Source organism: Nomascus leucogenys, chromosome 18 (genome assembly GCF_006542625.1).
Source record: "Nomascus leucogenys isolate Asia chromosome 18, Asia_NLE_v1, whole genome shotgun sequence".
Taxonomy (NCBI): domain Eukaryota; kingdom Metazoa; phylum Chordata; class Mammalia; order Primates; family Hylobatidae; genus Nomascus; species Nomascus leucogenys.
In genome coordinates, this window is record NC_044398.1 from 101,367,192 (window position 1) to 101,392,983 (window position 25,792).

At 54.0% G+C, this 25,792-nt stretch overlaps 1 protein-coding gene and 1 long non-coding RNA gene across 7 annotated transcripts in view; one reads left to right on the forward strand and one right to left on the reverse strand.

Moving 5' to 3' along the window:
- The window catches only part of MAPK8IP3 (mitogen-activated protein kinase 8 interacting protein 3), a 60,348-nt gene that overhangs the window by 28,556 nt on the left and 6,000 nt on the right, over nt 1-25,792 (reverse strand). For 4 of the 6 annotated variants that reach the window (XM_030798326.1, XM_030798323.1, XM_030798325.1 and 1 more), the window contains exons 2-5: nt 13,170-13,290; nt 9,333-9,403; nt 8,962-9,053; nt 2-146 (exon numbers count right to left, since the gene is read on the reverse strand). In XM_030798326.1, coding sequence (XP_030654186.1) covers nt 2-146; nt 8,962-9,053; nt 9,333-9,403; nt 13,170-13,290 — 429 coding nt within the window. The remainder of the gene's footprint in view (nt 1; nt 147-8,961; nt 9,054-9,332; nt 9,404-13,169; nt 13,291-25,792) is intronic. The other 2 variants (XM_030798324.1, XM_030798322.1) reach the window with 1 other exon arrangement.
- LOC105737859 lies at nt 23,794-24,730 on the forward strand. Its single transcript, XR_001113546.2, has 2 exons — nt 23,794-24,257; nt 24,472-24,730. It is a non-coding gene; the product is annotated as an uncharacterized LOC105737859 (long non-coding RNA).

Below are 25,792 nucleotides of genomic sequence, written 5' to 3' on the forward strand. Positions count from 1 at the left end.
CCTGGTAGCTGGAGCTGGACTGCAGCTGGCCGAGGTCACTCAGGTGCCAGTGGTCCCCCGCAGGCACAAGCTTGCCCCCGATCTGTGCACGTACCGTGCCGTCAGCCAGGGGGAACACGTTCAGGGAGGTGGGGCGCTCCTTCCTGCTGAAATGGGGGGCGAGAGGAGAGGAAGCAATGGTTAGAGGGTGGCCGTGAAGATTTCCCAAGCCCTGCCAGGGCAAGCAGACCTCGAGGGATGGGGCCGCTCCACGCCAGCCCGCAGCCCAGCTCGAGCATCCACTCTGTTATAATCCTACGTGGCGTTTCCCCTCCCATGATGCTGCAGTTTCTCATTTTTATTAAGTTCAATTTTAAACAGACACAAGCTGGGTGTGCTGAGACGCCCCACAGCAGAGCCAGCCACGGGACTTGGCATCACGGTCAGCGCTGCACGGCCACCGTGAGCAATGCCTTTTAGGACCATGGTCTTATGTGTGCCCAGCCCTGCCTCCCTGTGGTGTTACTGCCAGCCCTGCCTGTTCCCCGGCACCAGCAGAGGGAATCCAGCCTTCCTGCCCCTGTGCCTTGTTCCTTGGCCCCTCCTGCCCATCCTCATTGCTCCTGTTTATGAGGCTGCCTCACTGCAAAATATCTGAACACGACACATCCAGGGTAAGGACTGGCCCTGTCACATCTGCTGGAGCCTGAGCCTGAGGGGCGTCTTCTCCCTCCCCACGCGTCCTCTCTGCTGTCAGGGAGCCCCGAACCTGAAGACGGACCCTGGGAAAGCCTGGCCTTGGATAGCCTGGCAAGACAGTGGGAGCGCCTGGGAGCTGGAGCTGTTAGGACAGTGCTCAGTGCCCCCTGCTGTGGGCTCAGTCCCTAGGGATGAGCTCCTGCGGGCCGTAAGCAAGAGCAGGGACGGAGCCCAAGGTCTCCCTTCACGTCCTCCTCCGCGGGAGGTTTCCAGTCAACAGCCCAGAGGTCCCAGAGGCCACGCTGGCTCCTCACCTCCTCAGGTCTGGGGGGCAGGCGACGCGGTCAGATGCTGGAGCCCACACTGCTCAGGGCTATTCAGGACAAGAATTAAGAGTCTGCTTGCACCACAGCCTCTGCCGCTTACATCTCAGCCCTGAGACTGTGGGAGGGAAGGGAGCTTCTTCAGGGGTCCAAGGAACCCGCTCTGGCCATGCTTGGAGGATGCAGACGGCGACGGGGGAGCGCAGCGGCCGCCGCTGACTAGGAGCTCTGCTACCTGGGTGGGGAGCTATCAAGAATGACCCCGGGAAAGGGTCTTTTGTGGGGTGCATACAGCACTAGGGACTGGCCGCCTGCTCGTTATGTTCAGGGCAACACCGTATCCTGTAGCACGACGGAACCAGGGCCGGCTGGGACTGAGCTGTGCCATCTTGGCTGCTGGTCCATGGCACTCAAGCTGTTCTGACAACAGGCATGAGATTCCCTGGCAACCGTGAAGGCAGCCAGCCACCAGGCCCAGGGAGCATGACCCCAGTGGGAGGCTGAGCCTCAACCGCCCTGTCTGCACCAGGGGCCTCCTGGCCCCACTTCCACTGGGCTCCCAAGGCTGGTGCGGGGAGCGTCTCTCTTGAGGCCAAGTTCTGATGCCATCAGACATGTCTCAGTCCCTAGACCGAAGCCGATGCGGTCCCGGCTGTCACCAGATGCTACAGGGGACAGCAGGCACAGAGGGGCCTCTCGTCTCCCAGGAGGCCAAGGGAATGCACGTACGGCTCTCCCACCCACACAGCTCCATGCTGGGCCGTGGCTCAGCCAGGCCACCACCTCCGACGAAAATCACCCAGGATCAGGAGCTGCCTTCACTCTTTCCTCTGCTCCTCCCCACCGGCCCTCAGGCCCTGGCCTCAGGCTCGTGAGCGTTTGCCGACTGACCCCGTCCTCCCGATTTGTCCTCGCAGCTCCCTCGGGATGCAGATGCTCCCTAGTTCAGAGACCACCACCCCCAGGGGCCACACCACCCTCGGGTGTCACGCTGCCTTTGGGGGTCTTGGGTGTGTCACCGGCTCTGACACAGGCTGGTGAGTGAGGGAGCTGGGCTATGAGTCCAGGTCCGACTGATGCAGAGCGGGGCCCTTCCTTGGCCCGTCGCCCCCGAGTCAGCACCAGCCCCACCTGATGCACACTCCTCCTCAGCAGGAGTCGGTGCCGTGCCTTCGTCTGTGACCAAGGCGGTGCTTGTGGAGCGAGGGCAGAGTGTGGGCGGCCTGGACGGTGCTGCCCAGCTGCGTGGCTGTGCAGGGGACCCGGCAGTCGCCACCTTCTCAGTGTCAGTCTCATGAACGTGACCAGATGGTCCTTCCGACCTCTCACATCTGCCACAGGAAACACCTCACAGCAGACCAAGCAGCCGTCCTGGGCTGGTAACTGACACCCTAATGTGCCTGCTGGTCAGCCCCCAGCACCACCGTGGACACACCTCACGGGTTTTACCTTTTCCTCCACGACTGACGAGGACTGCAGGGCAGCGACAGACACGGCAGCACACGGCAGCAACAGCACAGAGGGCGAGACAAGGAGACAGGCGTTAGAGGGCGTGGGCAGCAGTGTGCACACACGCCACACAGATGGTCAGCATGTGGTGATGCCACAGAGGGCGAGACAAGGAGACAGGCGTTAGAGGGCGTGGGCAGCAGCGTGCGCACACGCTCACACGGATGCTCACACGCTCACATGGATGGTCACACAGATGATCACACGGATGCTCAGCATGTGATGACAAGGAAATAGGTGTTAGAGGGCGTGGGCAGCAGCGTGCGCACACGCTCACACGGATGCTCACATACTCACATGGTTACGCAGACGCTCACACGGACGGTCACACGGACGCTCACACGGATGGTCACACGGACGCTCACACAGATGGTCACACGGACGGTCACACGGACGGTCACATGGACGGTCACACGGATGCTCACACGGACGGTCACACAGATGCTCACACGGACGGTCACACGGGCGGTCACACGGACGCTGACATGGATGGTCACACGGATGCTCACACGGACGGTCACACGGACGGTCACACGGATGCTCACACGGACGGTCACACGGACGGTCACATGGATGGTCACACGGATGCTCACACGGACGGTCACACAGATGCTCACACGGACGGTCACACGGATGCTGACATGGATGGTCACACGGATGCTCACATGGATGGTCACATGGACGGTCACATGCTCACACAGACGGTCACATGGACGCTCACATGGACGGTCACACGGACACTCACACGGACGGTCACACAGACGCTCATACGGACGCTCACACAGATGGTCACATGGATGGTCACATGGATGCTCACATGGACGGTCACACGGACAGTCACACGCCCACATGGACGGTCACACGCCCACATGGACGGTCACATGCCCACATGGACAGTCACAAGTTCACACGAACGCTCACACGGATGCTCATATGGACGCTCACTCACACGGACGCTCACAAGGACACTCACACAGACACACGGACGGTCACACGGACTGTCACACACACAGACGGTCACAGGCCCACACGGACGCTCACACGGATGGTCACATGGACGCTCACACGGACGGCCAGCATGTGGTGATGTGAGACATGCGGAGTGGCCATACCCCGATGAGACAGAAGCCACACACAGGCACCCACGAGGGACAGACGTGCGACACACGAGCCCTCTTGGCTTTGACAAGAGGCCCTGGAACGGGGCTGTGTGGCAGTTCAGCTAGTGCCACGTGTCCCCAGTGCAGTGCACTGCGCGAATGTCTCAAGACAGCGCCTGGCACGTGTGTACACATGGCACGCGGTGAGGGCACACACGTGGCCACACAGACACACTCTGCAGCAGTGGCCCGAGAACACTGCCTGGTGTTTGCACTCACACCGACTGCATTCCAGACACACATTCAGTAAGCCACGCCAGGCGTGAAGGAAAATGTCTGTCTGGGTCAGGAGGGATGGCGCCCAGCGCTGAGGATGGACGGCGCCCTCATGGTGAGCCAAGGGATTTTGGCTGGGCAGATGGGACTGACTCAAATATGTGTCCCCCAAGGGACCAAAGGTTGTGGCAGGACAGAATCCACACCAGAGAAGAGACAGCAGGTGTCCAGCAGGGACGGGCTCCTTCCAGCTCAACTGCCCAGCAACAGCATACATCACCAAGGTCTGTCCCAGCACCCCCGACCCACAAAGGCAAGCACTCGGGACAGGGGAGAGGCCGTGCCTTCCTCCTTTAGCGGGCTCATGCCTTCAGGGGCACAAGGCTGTGGCTGCCGTCCACGTCTGCAGGCAGGTGGCAGACAGCACGTGAGCCCCACCCTCTCCTTCCCGGCCAGGGTCTCGGCCTGGGGAGGCAGGGGACACACGAGCCCGGAGGTGGCTCTTAATGCCACCACTGCAACAGCAGGCGTGACTGATTCCGTGCGCTGGTGGTGCAGCTCAGCACCACCGCTGGCCAGGGAGGGAGGCAGGGGTAGCCTAGCCACAGCCCTGCTCCTCCGGTCGCCCCCATGGAGCACGCTCCTCTCGGGGCCACGGCATGCTCAGGGAGACCGAGCCGCTAGCCCCAGCGCCTTCTTCCTGCAGGGCCAACATCTTCTCACGTGCTGTGGAGATCTGGCAAGGAGGCCCAGGGGCCAGAGTGATGCAGCTGCTCAGACCCCACTGCAGGTGCCTTCTGGCTGGATCAGGTCATGGCAACCAAGGCTTTGACGTAAATCTGGATAAGAGACCCCTCCCTCTCTTACAGAAGTGCAGGGGTCCTGTTTCACAAATGGAGGCCTCCTGAGGTCCGTGGCTGGGGAAGGCCCCTACCACACAGCCGCTGCTGCTGGCGTTGCTCCCACGGCCAGTGCCAAAGGTCCTGTGTGCCCAGAGGAAGTGAATGGCTGGGGCCAGGTCAGGCAGAAGGACCTGGCTGTGGCAGTGCTGACAAGAGAGCACCTCAGATCCATCCCTTACAAAATGATCGAGGGGCTTCTTCCAGAGGGCACCATCTGGTTCCCTGAGGGGAGTGCAGCAGCCCTGACACAGCCTTCAGGAGCTGTGGCAGAGCTGCAGAGGGGACCCCAGCAGTGGGGCCCTGACAAGGACGAGGTGCACCACCATGGGGCTTCCCACTGAACTCTCAGCGCCAGGATGAGCCGAGGGACGGGCGTGGCACCCAGCCCAGCCTCAGCTCAGGTCCCTGGGTCCCGCGGGGACACCTCGACAGCAGGTTCCTGGGCCACCTTCTGCCTCACACCATGAGAGAAACATGCAGGACGAAGTACTCCTTGCCCCGCAGCTGCGCACCTCTTCCAGCTAGGCCTGGCCTGGCCCACGACGACGGCAGCGTCAGGCGGCTCTGGAGCTGGCGCAGCCTCTGCTCCTGGCTGAGCTCACGTGGCCCTGGGGCTCTCAGGACCTCTTGGGTGTTGTCTGTGGGCCTGGGGTGGGGAGCACTGCGACTCGGAACCTGGGCTCTCCGCCGGTGTCCTGAGTTCACACGTCACACCTCGGGGATCGGGGATGAGCTGGGCACAGCGTTGCTGGGCTCCTCCTGCCCAGGCGCCCTGTGACACAGCCTCTGAGGCGCTCCTCTCTGAGGCTGCGCTGGCAGGGAGGCAACTGAAGGTTCTGGAATGCTGCAGCTCCCAGGCGATGGCCAAACTGCCTGCCTCTGCCCCCAGCTCCCCCGAAAAACAACACAAAGATCCCAGGTCCAGGTTGATTTTAATTCCAGTTAGCTTGGAATCCTCTTCCAACTGCCGAGAGCCAGAGTGAGGATGTCCCAGCGTGCGTGCCCTGAGAAGGGAGCTGTGAATGAGAATCTCCCACTTTGGGATCTGATGGAAACACCTGCAAGGCTTTCACAGCTTGCCAAGCTGGCATCCACATGCCCCGGCGTAGTTCTCACGGTGCTCCAGGTGGGTGGATGGCCGGCGCTGCCCGTTCTCAGGGCAAGTGCTTATCATGGGATGGCTGCAGGTCCCTGCTCCAGCTGAGAGCAGCGAGACTGCCTGAGGACCTGCTGCTGCAGGCTCCACGGCACCCCCCTGGCCAGCTGGGCCTTCGCGCATACCGTGCGTTTGCTCTCACGTCCAGAGACTCGGAAGGAGAGTCTGGCAGCTTCTTCTGTATCATCCAGAACGTGACCCATGAAGCCCAGAGCTGGACGTTCTGACCCTTCTCGTTTGCAGGTGTAACCCCCAGAACAGGCAGGCACGAAGCAGCTTTCGCAGCTGGCCAGGCCTTGATGGGGTGTGAGGGAGGCTTTTGCCATCACAGCCCTGACTGTGGGAGGCTTGGGGGCAGAAACAGGCTTCCCCCCTTCCAGCTGCCCCAGCTCTGTGGGATGGGAGCTTCTGACTGCAGGCTCTTCCTCCCCGCGGCTGGAGACTCAGAACAAGAGCGCCAACCTCCCCAGCCCAGGTCGCGTCTCTGGTCTCCCATGCATGGTCCCCTGGAGCTGGCAATACCCTGGCAAGATCTTTGATGCTCTGCTCCCTGGGGCCTGCAGCCTGGCTTTCTCCTGACTCAAAGGGCACAGAAAACGGAGAGGAACCCAATCTGGGCAGGCTCCCCCCGCTCTCCAAGGAAAACCAGCACCGAGCCCTGGAAACCCACCGGTGTCCCCACCCTGTGGAAGGAATGAGACTCAGCGCAGGGCTGGCCAAGGCTCCTGGGCTCATCCACACAGTTATTTGAGGCAGCATGTTCTAGAAAGTCCCTCAAACACTAAACCATTGCCCCTAGGGGAAATATGTACACATGCAGGTACGCGTATAAGATTGTGATCTCAAATCCTCAAAGCAATGCATCCCGGTCAGTTCTATTTCCTTTATTTTATAGAAACGAAAAGGAGGTTGGAAATATAGGGTGGCTGGCCACCCCACTACCAGGGAATCCTCAAAGCAATGCATCCCGGTCAGTCCTATTTCCTTTATTTTAAAGGAGGTTGGAAATATAGGGTGACTGGCCACCCCACTAACAGGTGCTACAGCTGGGCTTGGAGCCCCTGGAACTGACCCTAGAACTGGCCTCATGCGTGACACGTGACACTGCCCAGCCCCCCTATCTCCTCTCTGGGCATCTAGGTAGGAGGTGAACAGGAGGGCAGAGCATTGCCTTGTCCCACCTCTGTGGGGAGCAGCACAGGGACTCCCGTTTCTCCCCACCGTGTGCCTGTCTGCAAAGGACTGTGAAGTGCTCTGAGTACTGATTCCCTTTCTTTCTTTTTTGAGACAGGATCTCACTCCACCACCCAGGCTGGAGTGCAGTGCACGATCTTGGCTCGCTGTTACCTCCGCCCCCGGGGTTCAGGCGATTCTCCTGCCTCAGCCTCCAGAGTAGCTGGGACCACAGGCATGCACCATCACACTGGCTAATTTTGGTATTTTTATTATTTATTATTTAATTTATGTATTTATTTTTGAGATGGACTCTCACTCTGTCACCCAGGCTGGAGTGCTGGGGCATGATCTCGGCTCACTGCAGTCTCCGCCTCCCACGCTCAAGCGATTCTCCTGCCTTAGCCTCTCTAGTAGCTGGGACTACAGGCATGTGCCACCACATCCGGCTAATTTTTGTATTTTTAGTGGAGACGGGGTTTCACCATGTTGGCCAGGCTGGTCTCAAACTCCTGACCTCAAGTGATCTGCCGGCCTCAGCCTTCCAAAGTGCTGGGATTACAGGTGTGAGCCACTGCGCACACCCTTTTTTTTTTTTTTTTTGACAGAGTCTCGCTCTGTCGCCCAGGCTGGAGTGTAGTGGTGGGATCTTGGCTCACTGCAACCTCTGCCTCCCGGGTTCAAGTGATTCTCCTGCTTCAGCCTCCAGAATAGCTGGAACTACAGGCGTGTGCCACCACACCTCGCTAATTTTTTATATTTTTAGTAGAGATGGGGTTTCACCATGTTAGCCAGGATGGTCACGATCTCCTGACCTCGTGATCCGCCCTCCTTGCCCTCCCAAAGTGCTGGGATTACGGGAGTGTTTAATAGAGATGGGGTTTCACCATGTTAGCCAGGATGGTCTTGATCTCCTGATCTTGTGATCTGCCCACCTCGGCCTCCCAAAGTGCTGGAATGACAGGTGTGAGCCACTGAGCCTGGCCTAATTTTTGTATTTTTAATAGAGACGGGGTTTCACCACATTGGCCAGGCTGGTCTCGAGCTCCTGACCTCAAGCGATCCGCCTCTCAAAGTGCTGGGATGACAGGCGTGAGCCACCACACCAGCCTCTTTTTTTTGTTGTTTATTCTTTGACCTCACGTGAGCAGATGATTTTCTTTTTTTTATTTTTTTAGAGACGGGGATCACTCTGCTGCCCAGGTGGGAGTGCAGGGGCGCGACTGTAGATCACTGCAGCCTCCAGCCCCTGGGCTCAAGCTATCCTCCTCTCTCAGCCTCCTGAGTAGCTGGGACTACAGGCAGTTATTTGAGGCAGTATGTCCTAGAAGTGCCACCCCATGCTTAGCTAATTTTTAAACAAAATTTTTTTTTTTTTTTTTTGCAGAGACAAGATCTTGCTGGTTGCCCAAGCTGAGCTCGAACTCCTGGGCTCAAGTAATCCTCCTGCCTTGGCCTCCCAAAGTTCTAGGATTACAGGCGTAAGTCACTGTGCCCGGCTGAGGTCACAGATATATTTTAGCGAGTAGATACATTTGCAAACACAGAATCTGTGGAGAGTAAGGGTTAAATGTGTGCGAGCTGCCCGGGGCCTCCCTGACTGAACTGTGGACCAAGCAGAAGGGACACAGGGGCTCGACACATGCCCGTCGCCCAGGGCCGCCCCCCAACATCCCTGCTCAGCCACGCTCCAACCAGCTCCCTCCTCCTGGGTCTCCAGAGTGCTCCTTGTCGTCCTGAGCCCAGAGCGCGGGCCATAACAAGCACCACGACCCTGGCCTGCGCCATGTCCTGCGTACCTCCACCCCCCGCCTGCGTACCTCCACTCCCCGTGCCCCGCGTACCTCCGCCCCGGCAGGCTGCTCTCGGTCTGGCTGTTTCCTCCGACCTGCTGCATCTTGGACCTCTCGATGTGCTCCACGTAGGTCTGGATCATCTGCGAGGAGGGAAACGCCTGCATTAGCGCTGCCGTGGGGGCTCTCTCCGGCCCCTCTCTAACCTGTGAGGCTTTTCCGGCTGCCCTGTGCAGGCAGAAATCAAGACAGCGTCCTGGAGGCGAATCTAACCAGCCTGGGGCTCACAGCCTTCTAGCCTGGCAGCAAATGCCAGAAAAGGGACATGCTACGGAAGAAAACCACGGTCCGCAAGAGTCGCAGGCGTCAGGCCGCCTCCCCGTCTCCAACCCTCGCCTCCGCCCTTGCCTCTGGGCGCCCACCTCTGTGTGCCGCTGGTGCAGGGCGTTGTACTCCTTCTTCATCTCCGACTCCCGCTCCTCCAACCGGGAAACTGGAAAACACAATCACTTCTGAGCCGCACGAACCGCTTCTCCATGGCCCTGAATTCTGGGTTGTAACCGCAGAGGGAGAGGGTTCCAGGACAAGGCTGGGACTCTGGGGCCTGGGACAACCAGCAGCAGCCCGGCAAGTGCAAGGCCGTATGGGGGGCTGCTGTGTGTGCTGCGCCATGGGAGAACTCAGCTCTGTGAAGGCCGTCTGGGGGGCTGCTGTGTTCTGTGCCATGGGAGAACACTCAGCTCTGCTGGGAGTTAAATATGGGGGTGGGGAAACCCACAGGCGCTCTCTGTGCTAAAGTCAGCCACAAGCTTCTGAGATGCAGGCAAAACCCAGGCACGCCAGGCACAGGCAACAGGTGCACGAGAAGCTTGTGGGAGGAGGCAGGATTCAAAGTGAGTAACCTCCTGGACACGTCAAAGGGACGTGTCTGGCAGAACTAGGAGTGGGGTCCCTCACACACGCCGAGGGCTGGGGAGGCCAATCATGCCTATGGGCCTTCTGGGCTGACAGTCATGTCTCCCTTACACGGGAGGCCCTCCGTGACACCAACACAGGCCCCTCTGGCCCCAGACGTGATCTGCCCAAGAGACGCAGAAGCAGCACGACAGGCCGACGGGCAGCCGCAGCCAGGGGACCCCACTCTGTCCCGCCGATGATGCATGTGTGCCCGTGACCTGATGGCCGCCTCCACAGCTGTGTTCAAACCTCAGCTCTGTCCTGCAGCCCACCAATGGGGAGGGCTGACGCGGCGAGGTGAGAGACAGCCCCGGGGAGCGCGTGGCCGGGACTCAGCTGGTAAGGTGCTCTACCAGCTTGTGCCCTGTCCTCGGTGTGGTGCCCTCCCATCCTCCCCGGCTTGCTGGTGTCTGTTTAGAAATTACTTAACAGATTATGTGGCTCAACGTCTCACTTTGGCCATCCTGCTCTGTGACCTGGGGGGTAACATCCTTGGAGACCACGGCTGCCTACACTGGGCTCTTGCATCTCTACCAGGCACCCAGGGAGGCTGCACTGCTGGCGTGGGGATCTCACCCCGAGGAGCAGCACAGGCGTCAGTGCCAAGCAGTCAGTATGGTCTTCCCTAAGGAGCCTGAGGTGCTTACAGACATCACACCTGACACGTGTGACTTAGACTCAGCACCCAACATGCATAACTTACAGACGCTGCACCTGACACACGATGTACAGACACTGCACACAACACAGGACTTACAGACAGGACACCTGACACATGTGATTCACAGACGCTGCATGCAGCAAACGTGACTAACACACATGGTAAATAACACACGGCTCACAGACACTGCACAAAGCACACGACTCACACAGACGCTGCACACAGCACATGACACTCATACAGATGCTCCACACAGCACACAACTCAGATGCCACACACAGCACACGACACTCATACACAGCACACGGCACATGACTCACACAGATGCCGCACACAGCACATGACACACAGACACTGCACACAGCACACGAGTTACAGACACTGCATGCTACACACATGTAACTGGCTGCTGGAGGAGGGAGCCAACCAGCCATCCCAGGCTTGTGCTGACCCCGGCAACGGTTGTGGCCCCGCGAGAGGCTGCCTGTCAGTGTGAGGTCAGAGCCCCACAGCCTCTCTGTGAGCTCCCGCTGGGGCAGAGTACAGCCACCACCTGGAGGGAGCCCGGGGCCTGCTCTCTGCACTCATCTGGCCCCCACTCCTGGTGCTGGCCCAGTGAACAGCCTCAGCCTGTAATTCGATTTTATTTTTTTTGATACAGGGTCTCACTCTGTCACCCAGGCTGGGGTGCAGTGGCGTGATCAAGGCTTACTGCAGCCTCTGCCTCCTGGGTTTAAGCAGTCCTCTACCTCAGCCTTCCGAGTAGCTGGGCCCACAAGTCTGTGAGCCACCATGCCTGGCTAATTTTTGTATTTTTTGTAGAGATGGGGTTTCACCAGGTTGCCCAGGCTGGTCTGGAACTCTTGGGCTCAATGGATCCTCCCACCTCGGCCTCCCAAAGTGTGGAAGTCATAGGTGTGAGCCACTGTTCCCAGCCTTGCCTGTAATTTGAGCTTATGTTTTTCTCCTTCTAAGAAGACAGCTGAGAATGTTGCACACATGAAACGTGCTGAAAGCTGAGGGACCAGGAGAGACTCTGTAATTATGGAAAGGCATTACCTAGGTACGCTCAGCACAGGCCTTAGGTTTGCTTTGCGTTGTGAATGCCAGCGTGTTTCCATGTGTGTGGCAGCTGCCACCGTGGTCACCCTCTGGCCCCCAGACTCGTCAGCAGGTCATTGTCAGCACAGCAGCCTTTAGGCCTTGGCTGGGGACAGGAGTAGGTCTAACATATCAAAACAGTTTCTTTCCCCAGTTTGATCTTAACTTTTCTGAGATGAAGGAACCTGCTGTTGAGGTAGCTAGGGAAACCGCAGCTGGATTGGTTTCAATCATTAAAACACCTGGGGCCAGGCACGGTGGCTCATGCCTGTAATCCCAGCACTTTGGGAGGAGCACGAGGTCAGAAGATCGAGACCATCCTGGCTAACACAGTGAAACCCCGTCTCTACTAAAAATACAAAAAATTAGCCAGGTGTGGTGGCGGGTGCCTGTAGTCCCAGCTACTTGGGAGGCTGAGGCAGGAGAATCACTTGAACCTGGGAGGCAGAGGTTGCAGTGAGCTGAGATCGCACCATTGCACTCCAGCCTGGGCAAAAAGAGCAAAACTCTGTCTCCAAATAAAACAAAACATCTAATTACAGAAAAGGAAAATTACACAGGAAATCATCACTTCTTCTTTAAATTTTTTCTTTTTTTTTTTTTTTTTTTTGAGATGGAGTCTTACTCTGTCGCCCAGGCTAGAGTGCAGTGGCATGATCTTGGCTCACTGCAACCTCCGCCTCCTGGGTTCAAGCAATCTTCCTGCCTCAGCCCCCCGAGTAGCTGGCACTACAGGTGCCCGCCACCATGCCCGGCTAATTTTTGTATTTTTAGTAGAGACGGGATTTCACCATGTTGGCTAGGCTGGTCTCAAACGCCTGAGCTCAGGTGATCCACCCGCCTTGGCCTCCCAAAGTGCTGGGATTACAGGTGCGAGCCACCACGCCCGGCCATTTTTTTTTTTAAGAGATGAGGTCTCTCTGTGCCCACACTGCAGTCTCGACCTCAGCCCAGCTGAGACCATGGGTGCATGCCATCACGCCTGGCCTGTAACGTTGACAGTAGAGTTTAAGCAAAGACTTTTAAAGGTAAGTAAACCAATTGTTCTTATAATAATAATAATGATAAACCCCTTTTGCCACTTTGCCTTGCAGGGGACAGACACCCTGATCAGCTGTGCCCCCCACCTAGGCGCTGTCACTCCAGTGGGGCTACACCAGCGGGCCCACCCTCCTGCCTGAGAAGGAGCCATCACTCCTCAGCAGTGTGAAGAGGTGGGGACCCCAGGGGCTGCAGGAGCTCTGTTCAAAAGGTGCAGGAAGGACCTTCAGGACCACAGACTTGTGATCTCGGGGTCAGAATTCACTCTGAAGCAAAAGTGCTAAGGGGCCATAGTGGCCTGATTTACTTATTTCCACACACAATTTGGGGTCCATTACAGAAACAGGCAGCAGTGCAAAGAGCTGGAATACATGGCTGAGGCTCCCACTGGGCTTCCTCTCATCCCCTTGTGTGGAAGGCGCTCCATGTCCACCCCAACCAGAGCCGTCCCAGGGCAGCGCCCATCAAGCGCGCCTCCAGGCTCCCGCCAGCCACTTACTCTGATCGGCATAGTTCTTGGCCTTCAGCTCCAGCTGGCGCGTCTGGAACTCATAGTGCTCCACCTGGATTTGCAGCTCTTTCTTCTCTTGTTCCAGAGCATCTTCAAACTCAATGAATTTCTGTGCATGGAAGGGAGGGAAAGAGCAGTCATCATGAGTCAGTGTGGAGCAGCCGCCTTTCACTTGAAGGGCCGCAGGCTTTGAGGGCCCAGGGGCCAAAGATGTCCCCAAGGCCACAAGCTGGCCCACGGCGAGGCTGAAATGGGGGCTTCCCGCCATATGGCTGTGGCCACCACCCTCCTCAGGCACAGTGAGGAGCCATAAGGGCAGGGCGGGAGAGCCCTCCAGGACCGCACGATCACACCCTCCTCTCCCGGGAGGATGTGCTGTGAAGGGAGCCTGTTGTTTCCAATTATGGCTGCCTTCGTGGCTGCATGAGACCCGGGCAGCAATGCGGGGCCCTGCACTCAGAAGGCCTCGTGCTTGGCTTGGCTGCTGCCATCTTGAAATGTTTGCTAAGCTTTGAACATAGAGCCCTGTGTTTCCATTTTTACACTGGGACCCATGAGCATGCAGCCAGTCCTGTTTGCAATGGAGTCATCTGACTCCTCTCAACTCCACGCCTAAGAACAAGGTTGAGCCTCCTTTTCTGCATCTCCGAGCTCAGCTCGGGACACCATCGTTACTGGGACAACCGGCAACACCGTCTTGCTCCTAGTCCTTAAATAAAAAGGCAGGGGGATTGGCCTAGGTTTGGAATCTTAACCCTATGTGGTAAGTTTCAGGACAAAATTATTATCAAACCAAGTGAAAAGAAAACATTTTGCAAAATAAAAGCAGCTCATAAAAGGTCTGAGGAACAGAGGGGCCAGTGAGGCCCCAGGTGTGGCCAGGCATCGATGCCGTAAGTGTAGTTCCTACAGCAGCCCAGAGAGGCAGCTGTTAACACCTCGTTTTTACAGAGTAGAAAACTGGGGAATATTATCAAGAAATTTCATTGGAAGAAGTACAAATATCAACTGGGCTTTTTTTTTTTTTTTTTTTTTTTTAAGACAGAGTCTCGCTCTGTCTCTGAGGCTGGACTGCAGTGGTGCGATCACAACTCACTGCAGCCTTGAGCACCTGGGCTCAAATGATCCTCCTGCCTCCACCTCCTGAGTAGCTGGGACCACAGGCGTGTGTCACCATGCCTAGCTAATTTTTAAAACTTTTTTGTAGAGGCCAGGCACAGTGGCTCACGTTGTGAGCCACCAGCCTGAGTGAGTGTTCGAGACCAGCCTGACCAACATGGTAAAACCCTGTTTCTACTAAAAAATACACTGCAACCTCTGCCTCCTGGGTTCAAGTGATTATCCTGCCTCATCACAGAACTTTGGGAGGCCGAGGCAGATGGATCATGTGAGGTCAGGAGTTCGAGACCAGCCTGACCAACATGGTGAAACCTTGTCTCTACTAAAAAATACAAAAATTAGCCAGGTGTGGTAGCACACACCTATAATCTCAGCTACTTGGGAGGCTGAGGCAGGAGAATCGCTTGAACCTGGGAGGTGGAGATTGCAGTGAGCCCAGATCACCCCACTGTACTCCAGCCTGGGAGACAGAGCAAGACTCCATCTCAAAAAAAAAAAAAAAAATTGGCCGGGCATGGTGGCTCATGCCTGTAATCTCAGCACTTTGGGAGGCTGAGGCGGGCGGATCACGAGGTCAGGAGATCAAGTCCATCCTGGCTAACACAGTGAAACCCCGTCTCTACTTAAAATGCAAAAAATTAGCTAGGCGTGGTGGTAGGCGCCTATAGTCCCAGCTACTTGGGCGGCTGAGGCAGAATGGTGTGAACCCGGGAGGCAGAGCTTGCAGTGAGCCAAGATAGTGCCACTGCACTCCAGCCCGGGCGACAGAGTGAGACTCTATCTCAAAAAAAAAAAAAAAAAAATTTTTTTTTTTTTTGAGATGGGGTCTTGTTATGGTTCCCAGGTTGGTCTCAAACTCCTGGGCTCGAGCGATCCTCCCACCTCAGCCTCCCAAAGTGCTGGGATTATAGGCCTGAGCGACTGCACCCAGCCTCAGCTGGGTTCTGAAGACAAAAGAGTTTCTCAAAAGACGGGAATATAAACCGGGCGGTGGATTTCATCTTTTGGGATCTGGAAGATTCATGGGTAGTGGCCACAGCTGTGTTCCCTATAATAACTCTACCCACTCTCCCACCCGGATACTAGGCCCCTCGACGCTTCTTCCTATAGCAGCAGCTTCTAAAAAGGTCTTTGTGTTGAAACCACTGGGGCTCTGCCCAAGAGGTGACTCATTCTGCGCAGTTACTGAGAGGGCAGAAAACCACAGAGGAGGCGGGAGGGGCAGGCAGGGAGCAGGAGGCAGCAGGAAGAGTCTGTGTTACGGGCATCACATGCAACGTAAGGAAAAGGAAGAAAAACAAACACTCCACAGCTGAGAAAATGCATGACTGTTTTGTGCAGCGGTACAAAAAGTAAAAATAAGTGATTCTGAATTAACTGTGGCTACAACTAGCATATGAAGAACACACACATGCTATTAATTGACTGATAAGAATTTTTAACAAAAAGTTGTCTGCGTGCGGTGGCTCACGCCTGTAATCCCAGCACTCTGGGAGGCCGAGGCAGGGTGGATCACGAGGTCAGGAGATGGAGACCATCCTGGCTAACATGGTGAAACCCTGTTTCTACTAAAGATAAAAAAAATTAGCTGGGCGTGGTGGCGGGCGCCTGTAGTCCCAGCTACTCGGGAGGGCGAGGCAGGAGAATCACTCGAACCCGGGAGGCGGAGGTTGCAATGAGCTGAAATCGCACCACTACACTCCAGCCTGGGCAACAGAGCGAGACTCAGTCTCCAAAAAACAAAACAAAACAAAACAAAACAAAACAAAACAAAACAAAACGATAAAACAAAGTTTTTATAGGCCAGGAGCGGTGGCTCATGCCTGTAATCCCAGTACTTTGGGAGGCCGAGGCGAGTGGATTGATTGACTCCAGGAGTTAGATGCAACATGGAGAAATCCCATCTCTACAAAAAAATTAGCTGGACACGATAGTATGTGCCTGTAGTTCCAGTGAGCTGGGAGGCTGTGGTGGGAGGATCACCTGAGCCAGGAGGTCGGGGCTGCAGTGAGCCCTGAGGCTTAGACCACTGCACTCCCGGATGACAGTGAGATCCTCTCTCTAAAAAAAAAGATTTTGTAGAGATAGGGTCTCACTGTATTGCCCAGGCTGGTCTCAAATTCCTGGGCTCAAGCAATCCTCCTGCCTTGGCCTTCCAAAGTGCTGGGATTACAGGCATGAGCAAAGGATTTTTTTTTTTTTGAGATAGAGTGCAATGGCACGATCTCCGCTCATCGCAACCTCCGCCTCGCGGGTTCAAGCGATTCTCCTGCCTCAGCCTCCCGAGTAGTTGGGATTACAGGCATGCACCACCACATCCAGCTAATGTATTTTTAGTAGAGATGGCGTTTTGCCATGTTGGTCAGGCTGGTCTCAAACTCCTGACCTTAGGTGATCCGCTCGCCTCGGCCTTCCCAAGTGCTGGGATTACAGGCATGAGCCCCCATGCCTGGCCTTGTTTTGCCTTTTTTTTTGAGACAAAGTTTTGCTCTTGTTGCCCAGGCTGGAGTGCAATGACACCACTCAGCTCACTGCAACCTCCGACCCCTGGGTGCAAGCGATTCTCTTGCCTCAGCCTCCCAAGTAGCTGGGATCGCAGGCACCCACCACCACGCCCAGCTAATTCTTCGTATTTTTAGTAGAGACGGGGTTTCACCATGTTGGCCAGGCTGGCCTCGAACTCCTGACCTCAGGTGATCCACCCATCTCAGCTTCCCAAAATGCTGGGATTATAGGCGTGAGCCCCCCATGCTCAGCCTGGATATTTATTTATCTATTTATTTATTTGAGACGAAGTCTCACTCAGTTGCCCAGGCTGGAGTGCAGTGGCGCTATCTTGGCTCACTGCAAGCTCCGCCTCCTGGGTTCACGCCATTCTCCTGCCTCAGCCTCCTGAGTAGCTGGGATTACAGGCACCTGCCACCACGCCCGGCTAATTTTGTTTTTGTATTTTTAGTAGAGACGGGGTTTCACCGTGTTAGCCAGGATGGTCTTGATCCCCTGACCTCGTGATCTGCCTGCTTCGGCCTCCCAAACTGCTGGGATTACAGGTGTGAGCCACTGTGCCCGGCCTGGTCTGGATATTTTTTAAAGTAGGTAATTTTATTTCCTGTTATATAAAAAATGAAAATAATTATATAAACAATATGTTTTTGTAGGAAAATCAGTGTTAAATAAAAACAGAAAAAATTTAAATTACGAGGCTCGGTCTATAGGGTCAGTTAAAATTGTGTGACGTGCTTCTGGATTTGTATGTGTGTGTGTAGAGCAGATGTATGATCATCCTGTACACAGTGTTTTGTAACCTGATTTATTCACTGATTTATATTGAAATGCCTTTCAAAACCAACAGGCGTATTCTACCACTTCCATTTTTGGCAGGTGTGTGTTCTGCTGAGAGTGTGTGGGTAGAGCACAGTTTGCTCAATCCATTATCTCTTTATGGACTTTCAGGTTGCTTTAAAATGTTTGCTATTACAAAAAGCTGGCCGGGCACGGTGGCTCATGCCTGTAATCCCAACACTTTGGGAAGCCGAGGCGGGTGGATCACCTGAGGTTGGGAGTTCAAGACCAGCCTGGCCAACACGGTGAAACCCCGTCTCTACTAAAAATACAAAAAATTAGCTGGGTGTGGTGGCGTGTGCCTGTAATCCCAGCTACTCAGGAGGCTGAGGCAGGAGAATCACTTGAACCCAGGTTGCAGTGAGCCGAGATTGCCATTGGTTGTGCCATTGCACTCCAGCCGGGGCAACAAGAGGGAGATTCCATCTCAAAAGAAAAACCAACAAACAAACAAAAGCTGTGTGCACACACATCTTTGTATATTCACCTGCTGGCTTCCTGCTCTCCAAGGCTGTGGTCATGCACTGCTAAGTGACTCTTCAGAGGGTGTCCCAACTTACTCTTCCCCCCAAAAAGTGGGACAGTGCCCTTTTGTAGAACTCTCAACACGTCTTTCTTTTATACTTTTTCGGTTTGTTTTTGAGGCTTTTTCTCCTTTACTTTTATTTTTCAATTTTTTGGGGACAGGGTCTCCCTCTGTCACCCAGGCTGGAGTGCAGTGGCACAATCAAGGCTCACTGCAGCCTTGACCTCGTGGACTCAAGCGATCCTCCCACGTCAGTCTCCTGAGTAGCTGGGCCCACAGGCACATGCCACCACATTGCGCTAATTTTTGTGCTTTTTTTTTTGTTTTTTGTAGAGATGGGGTCTCCCTATGTTACCCAGGCTGATCTCAAACTCCTGGGCTCAAGGGATCCCCCCTCAGCCTCCCAGAGTATTGGGATTACAGGCATGAGCCACTGTGCCTGGCTACATTTCAGTCTGTTTCTGAGCCAGCACCACAGGTTTTTAAACTGGTGTTGTGGTGTAATGGTACTTTCTAGTATCTAATATCTGCTCTCCCTCTTACATCTTCCTTTCCAGCATGTTCCTGGTTATTCCTAGTTTCTCCTTCTAGATTAATTTGAGAATCATTTTGAATCACCTACATACATATTTATTTTTTGGTTATGCATTTCACCTGTCAGTAGGCACCAGGTCTCTGTCCCTTAGGAAGGGGCCTTTTTTTTCTTTCTTTTTAAAGATGGGGTCTCAGGCTGGGCACAGTGGCTCATACCTGTAATCCCAGCACTTTGGGTCGCTGAGGCAGGAGTGTCACTTGAGGCCAAGAGTTCGAGCTCAGCCTGGGCAATATAACAAGACCTTACCTCTACAAAAAATAATTAGCTGGGCATAGTGTCGCATGCCCATAGTCCCAGCTACTTGGGAGGTTGAGGCAGGAAGATTGCTTGAGATGGAGTCTTGCTCTGTTGAGATGGGTCTTGCTCTGTTACCCAGACTGGAGTACAGCAGCATGACCAAGGCCCACTGCAGCCTTGACCTACTGGGCTCAAGCAATCCTCCTGCCACAGCCTCCTGAAGCACAGGGACTACAGGCGTGAGCCACCTCGCCCAGCCCCTAATGCTGAGTCGTTTTCACTGAGAAGATGCTCAGGGCTAGACTTGGGGTGAGAGAAAACTCATCTTGAGGAAGTGAAGAGTCCCCTGATGGGGCTTCCGGGGCTGGACGCTGGAATATTCTTTTTTTTTTTTTTTTGGAGATGGCTCTGTTGCCCAGGCTGGTGTGCAGTGGTGCGATCTTGGCTCACTGCAACCTCTATCTCCCAGGTTCAAGCAATTCTCCTGCCTCAGCCTCTGACTAGCTGGGATTACAGGCGCCCACCATCATGCCCGGCTAATTTTTGTATTTTTAGTAGAGATGGGGTTTCACCACGTTGGCCAGGCTGCTCTCGAACTCCTGATCTCAAGGAATCTGCCTGCCTTGGCTTCCCAAAGTGCTGGTACTACAGGCGTGAGCTACTGCAGCCGGCCCAGAAAATATTTTTATTTAAAGATCATTGGCCAGGTGCAGTGACTCATGCCTATAATCCCAGCACTTTAGGAGGCCGAGGTGGGGGGATCACCTGGGGTCAGGAGTTCAAGAGCAGTCTGGCCAACATTGTAAAACCCTGTCTCTACTAAAAATACAAAATTAGCCAGGCATGGTGGTGCATGCCTGTAATCCCAGCTACTTGGGAGGTTGAGGCAGGAGAATCTCTTGAACCCGGGAGGCAGAGGTTGCAGTGAGCCGAGGCCATGACATTGCACTCCAGCCTGGGTGACAAGAGTGAAACTCTGTCTCAAAAAAAAAAAAAAAAAAAAAAATCATTTACTTCTGATTTAAGAGAACCAAGAATTTTCAGCTGGGCTTGGTGGCTCAAGTGTGTAATCCCAGCACTTTGGGAGGCTGAGATGGGCAGATCTTGAGGTCAGGAGATGGAGACCATCCTGGCTAACAAGGTGAAACCCCGTCTCTACTAAAAATACAAAAAAGATTAGCCGGGCAGGGTGGCGGGCGCCTGTAATCCCAGCTAATCAGGAGGCTGAGGCAGGAGAATGGTATGAACCTAGGAGGCAGAGCTTGCAGTGAGCCAAGATCGTGCCACTGCACTCCAGCCTGGGCAATAGAACGAGACTCCATCTCAAAAAAAAAAAAAAAGAGAGAACCAAGAATTTTCAGTAGGGGGGACTTGGGGAATAGAGATGAATTTAAATCTATAAAGCACGATTACAAAATATAAACGGAGCTGAGAAAAATAACATTTTAACTATCAGCATTTTTGTTGAATGGGCCTGCATAGTACTAGATGATAAAAAAATAAAAGAACTACCCGGAATACAGCACGGTAGTATCTTGGTCCCAGAGACCTACTGAAGGTGTGACGAAAGCAAAGTGAAAGGTTTCTGTACACGTGCTCGTGATCCATGCTGCAGGGCAGCGTGTATTTGACACAACTACCTACCTAACCGAGTCTAGTGAAATGCCGTGTGGCATCCGGACACGCGAGGCCACCTGTGGGTCACCTTTGAGAACCCGAGGAGCAATGACTCGAGATGACAAAATGAAGGAAAACACGGGTGTCGCTCCTCAGTCGAGACACGAGACAACTCTCACATCTAGGTACCAATATGCCACAGGATTCCCTTTTTAGACATGTTTTTAAGATGTACTTCCCCATCCCTCCCACGACCAAAGGGCTCTGCTTGAAAATTAAATTCAACTTATGTTTTCAGAATTTGCTTTTCGGTGAATTTTTTTCTTTCTTTTTTTTTTTGGGGATGGAGTTTTACTCCGTCACCCAGGCTGGAGTGCAGTGGCACGATCTTGGCTCAGTGCAACCTCCGTCTCCTGGGTTCAAGTGATTCTCTTGCCTCAGCCTCCCAGTCTCCTGAGTAGCTAGGATTATAGGCGCCCACCACCACACCTAGCTAATTTTTATTTTATTTTTTTTGAGATGGAGTCTCGCTCTGTTGCCCAGGATGGAGTGCAGTAGCGTAATCTCAGCTCACTGCAACCTCTGCCTCCCAGGTTCAACTGTTTCTCCTGCCTCAGCATCCCGAGTAGCTGGGATCACAGGCGCCCACCACCACACCTGGCTAATTTTTTTTATTTTTAGTAAAGATGGGACTTCATTGTGTTAGCCGGGATGGTCTCGATCTACTTGACCTCGTGATCTGCCTGCCTTGGCCTCCCAAAGTGTTGGGATTACAGGCGTGAACCACTGCGCCTGGTCATACCTGGCTAATTTTTGTATTTTTGGTAGACACGGGGTTTCACCATGTTGGCCAGGCTGGTCTCAAACTCCTAACCTCAGGTCATCCACCCACCTCAGCCTCCCAAAGTGCTGGGATTAGAGGCGTGAGCCACCATGCCCAGCATTTTTGGTGAATTTCAAGATACATATTGAAATAACCTGGCTGGGCACAGTGGCTTACTCCTGTAATCCCAGCATTTTGGGAGGCCGAGGTGGGCGGATCACGAGGTCAGGAGTTTGAGGCCAGCCTGACCAACATGGTGAAACCCCATCTCTACTAAAAATACCAAAATTAGCCGGGCGTGGTGGTGCGTACCTGTAATCCCAGCTACTCAGGAGGCTGAGGCAGGAGAATCTCTTGAACTCAGGAGGCAGAGGTTGCAGTGAGCCGAGATCGTGCCATTGCATGACAGAGGGAGACTCTGTCTCAAAAAAAAAAGAAATGACTTGAGAGCATAGGGTCTTCAAAAACCTAGTAATCCACGTCAGTTTTTTCAGTATTCCATAAAACGATATCATCCTTCCTTTTATATATAAACAAAGTTAATGCAGTGACTGACTTTTAATGTCCAACATAAAATCAAGATGACAGTTTTCTGGGCTCAGAATGTCAGAGCAATGGCCAGGTAAGTTCTTTCACAGGGCGATCAACAGGCTTTTTGGTGACTTTCACAACCCATGGACACTTTCCTGCTGAGTAAAGTCACACATTAAATCCAAACCTCGGCCAGGCGCGGTGGCTCCCGCCTGTAATCCCAGCACTTTGGGAGGCTGAGGTGAGCAGATCACCTGAGGTCAGGAGTTCAAGACCAGCCTAGCGACCATGGTGAAACCCCATCTCTACTAAAAATACAAAAAATTAGCCGGGTGTGGTGGTGGGCGCCTGTGATCACAGGTACTCAGGAGGCTGAGGCAGAATCGCTTGAACCCGGGAGGTGGAGCTTGCAGTGAGTGGAGATCGCGCCGTTGCACTCCAGCCTAGGCAACAGAGTGAGACTCTGTCTCAAAAAAAAACAAAAAAAAAAACAAAAAAACTTCCAAACCTCCTCTCTCATACGTTCGTTAGGCCAGGTTCACCAGCGAGAAACAATTCAGCTCTGGCTGGTTGGTTAGAAATGAATCTTGACACGAATCAAAGATCTCGTTCTTGTGCAATACCGATCAACTTATGTCCTTCCCTGGGAATGAGGGGGTAGTATGAATTTCCAAAGGAAAAACGCTCATTTTTGGTCTTTTATCTTAAGCAGGCAGACAGGCACTGGGCACATGCCTGGCAGATGCCCTTCACGGCTAGTTCCCAGGTACGGGCAGGGACCTCGCATGGCTGTGGTTACCCAGGGCTGGCAAGGGGCAGTCAGAGCTCTTTCCATTTCCCACAACTGCCTGGCCACCTAGATCTAAAACACAGAGAGAGGACGTGCAGGGGGTGGCTCTGGAGTTACAAAGCTGCCCCTGAAGCCTGCTGGACGGGACATGGGTCGAGGGAAGGACATTTCTCCATTCAGGTATTACGTGTGGGGCTGAGAGATCTGGCCACCAGCTCGGGAATCCAAAAATCAGGTTGAAAAGCAAGGCTTCCTCACGTTCTGTGAAAGGGACTGCTGGGTTCAGTGTCCACATGAAACAAATCCCAACTGGTTGAACACGCACTGATTTTCAAGAATGGGTAAGACAGATGGGAAATAGATATATATATATATATATATATATTATATATATATATATATATATACATCTATGCATATATATATATGTATATGTGTATACTAGCACATATACATTTGTATTGGGAAATACGTATATATATATAAATTTATATGGTTGGTACCAGCAGAAGAAAAATGGGGATAAAACTAAAACCCCAAGTTAAATGTCCCATCCTATGAAACATCTCCCTGGGAAAAATTATTCTCAAGTAAACTTTTATTCTCTGGTGCATTCTTAGGAGTTTACATTGGCTTCTGAAACTTCCTAATCAGCCCCAGCCTCCAACTCCCTCTGGTTCCACCGAACGAGGGGCCTGCTAACCGTGCCTCAGTTCACTCTTCTCAGTAGACAAAGGGTCCCTGCTCCCAAAACATGAATGCTTTAACCTGAGGCAGGGACACAGAGACACAAGTGTGCAAGGGCCCACTGGGACTGTGCGTTTATCTGGGAATTCATTTCCTGGGGGGAAGGAAAGGTGATGGGCAGGCTGGCTGGGGAAAGGTTAGGGAACAGGAGCCCAAAACTCCCCAGAGGGCTGGGGAGGAAGGGGCACCCAGAAACTTTAACGAAAGGCAAGTTTTGAATCTGGTTGTTGATAACAAGAATCGAAATGTCCTAGGCCCTGTGTGGGAAACGTAGACAGAGGAGCGGTCTTGAGGAAAGGCCCTGTCGTGTTTCACGTCGCATGCCCCGGCTCTCTTGCTGTAACAGTGGCTCAAAAAAAATGCAACAGAGTAATGATGTTGTGGGCTCTAAGGGTCCCTGCAAAGACTCATCCCCTCAAAAGCGGATTCTAGTCTCTGGGTTTCACCGCCAGCCTCCCCCGGAGCAGTGCTTGGCCCAGCACCCTGCCACGGGGTGAGCGGGCTTACAAACCGCTCATGCGTGAAGGTTACGTAAAAGCAAGCCGCCCAGCTCCCCTGCGGGCAGGCGGACGGACAAACAGCACTGCTGGGACCCTGCTTGGCCATGGGGGAAGGACACACACAGCCTGGGTGAGTCCCCGAATCACTGTACAGAGCGGAAGATGTCACAGGAAACCACGTATGCACTGCAGGAGGCCATTGTGCAAAGCTCTAGAAGACGCAAATCAACCCACAGTGACTGAAGGCAGGTCAGTGGTTACCTGGGGACAGGTGGGGCAAGGACGGGTTGGAGGGGGGTTACACAGGACACAGGGAACTCTGGGGTCTGGGCGTCTACACTGCTTGGACTGCAGGGATGGCTTCAGGTGTTTATACGTATTTCAAAACCCATCAAATTGTACTCTTTAAGTATGTACAGTTCAGTGCATGTCAATGATACTGCAATAAAATTGTTACCCACAGAAAGAAAAGAAAAAGCAGCCCAAGGCGAAAAAGTCGATCCTGTGCCCTGAGCACAGGCAGTCCTGAGGTGCGAGCGGTTTCCCACCAGGCTCTTCTTGGCCTTTCGAGAACTTCAGCCCCTCTCTGCTGTTTCCTGTTACTGGCATCCACTTTCCCATCTCACAATATTTTCTCCTGTCTGGTCTCCTGTATGTGAAACCCACTGCTACGGGGTCTCCCCTCTTTCTGGAAAATGTTCATTAAACAGGAAACAAACCCACCCTTTAAGCATCTTCCTTTCTTGCATGAAGCTGAGTAACTCACCATCTGCCCTTGTGTGCAGGCAGCTCGGCTAGACTGCCCACAGCCGCACTGTCCAGTATGGAAGCCCTGGCCACATGTTTACATTAATTAAAATAAAACACAGCCGGGCATGGTGGCACGAGCCTGTAGTCCCAGCTACTTGCGAGGCTGAGGTGGGAGGATTGCTTCGGTCCAGGAGTTTGAGACCAGCCTGGGCAACATGGCGAGACCTCATCTCTGAAACAAGTAAATACAACTAAAAACCCAGTTCCTCAGTTCCATGAGTCACGCCTAAAATGCTCAACGGCCCTCTCTCCATGAGTCACACCTAAAATGCTCAACGGCCCTATGTGGCCAGCAGCTACTGAAGTGGACAGCACCAAATACAACATTTCCATCATCCCAGAACATTCTGTCAGACAGAAAGGCTGCTCCAAAGAGACAGTCCTTGACCTTCAGGAACTGCAGTTTGGTGAGATGTGTGCAGAGGCAGAGGAAAGCCGGCTTCCCCTTATCCACAAACACAGATGGCCAGCATCTCTGGGTGTGCCGAGAAAGAGAAACAACAGGCTCAGGCTGAATGAACCAGAGGGTGCTGGCCCCTTGTTGGCAGGGAGCAGCTTAACTTGCGGAAGCCAGGAGAGAGGCCTGGTGGGGGCTCAGCTCCCCAGGCAGGGGCGGGCAGAGTGGGTGATGGGGGCTTCTCTGCAGGTGCACTGGGGAGGTAGACACCAGCGAATCAGGCAGAGACAGGAACTGGCCAGGTAAACCCCGAGGGTGGGGTGGGGGCAGGTGGTCTAGGAGGCAGGAGCTGCAGGTCTGCAGAATGGGGGGCAGCCAGAAGACCAGAGGCAGATGAGGCTGGTGAGAGGCGGGCCCAGCGGGGGGCCACCTGGGGGAGACAGCCTCACTCTGTCCACCCAGTGTCCTGGCCCACCTTGTCACTCAGATCCCCTCATGTTACCACCATCTGAGATGTCCCCACAGGAGAGCAATCAGCTAATCCCCCTGCCTGGAATTCAGCCTAGCACTCAGAGAC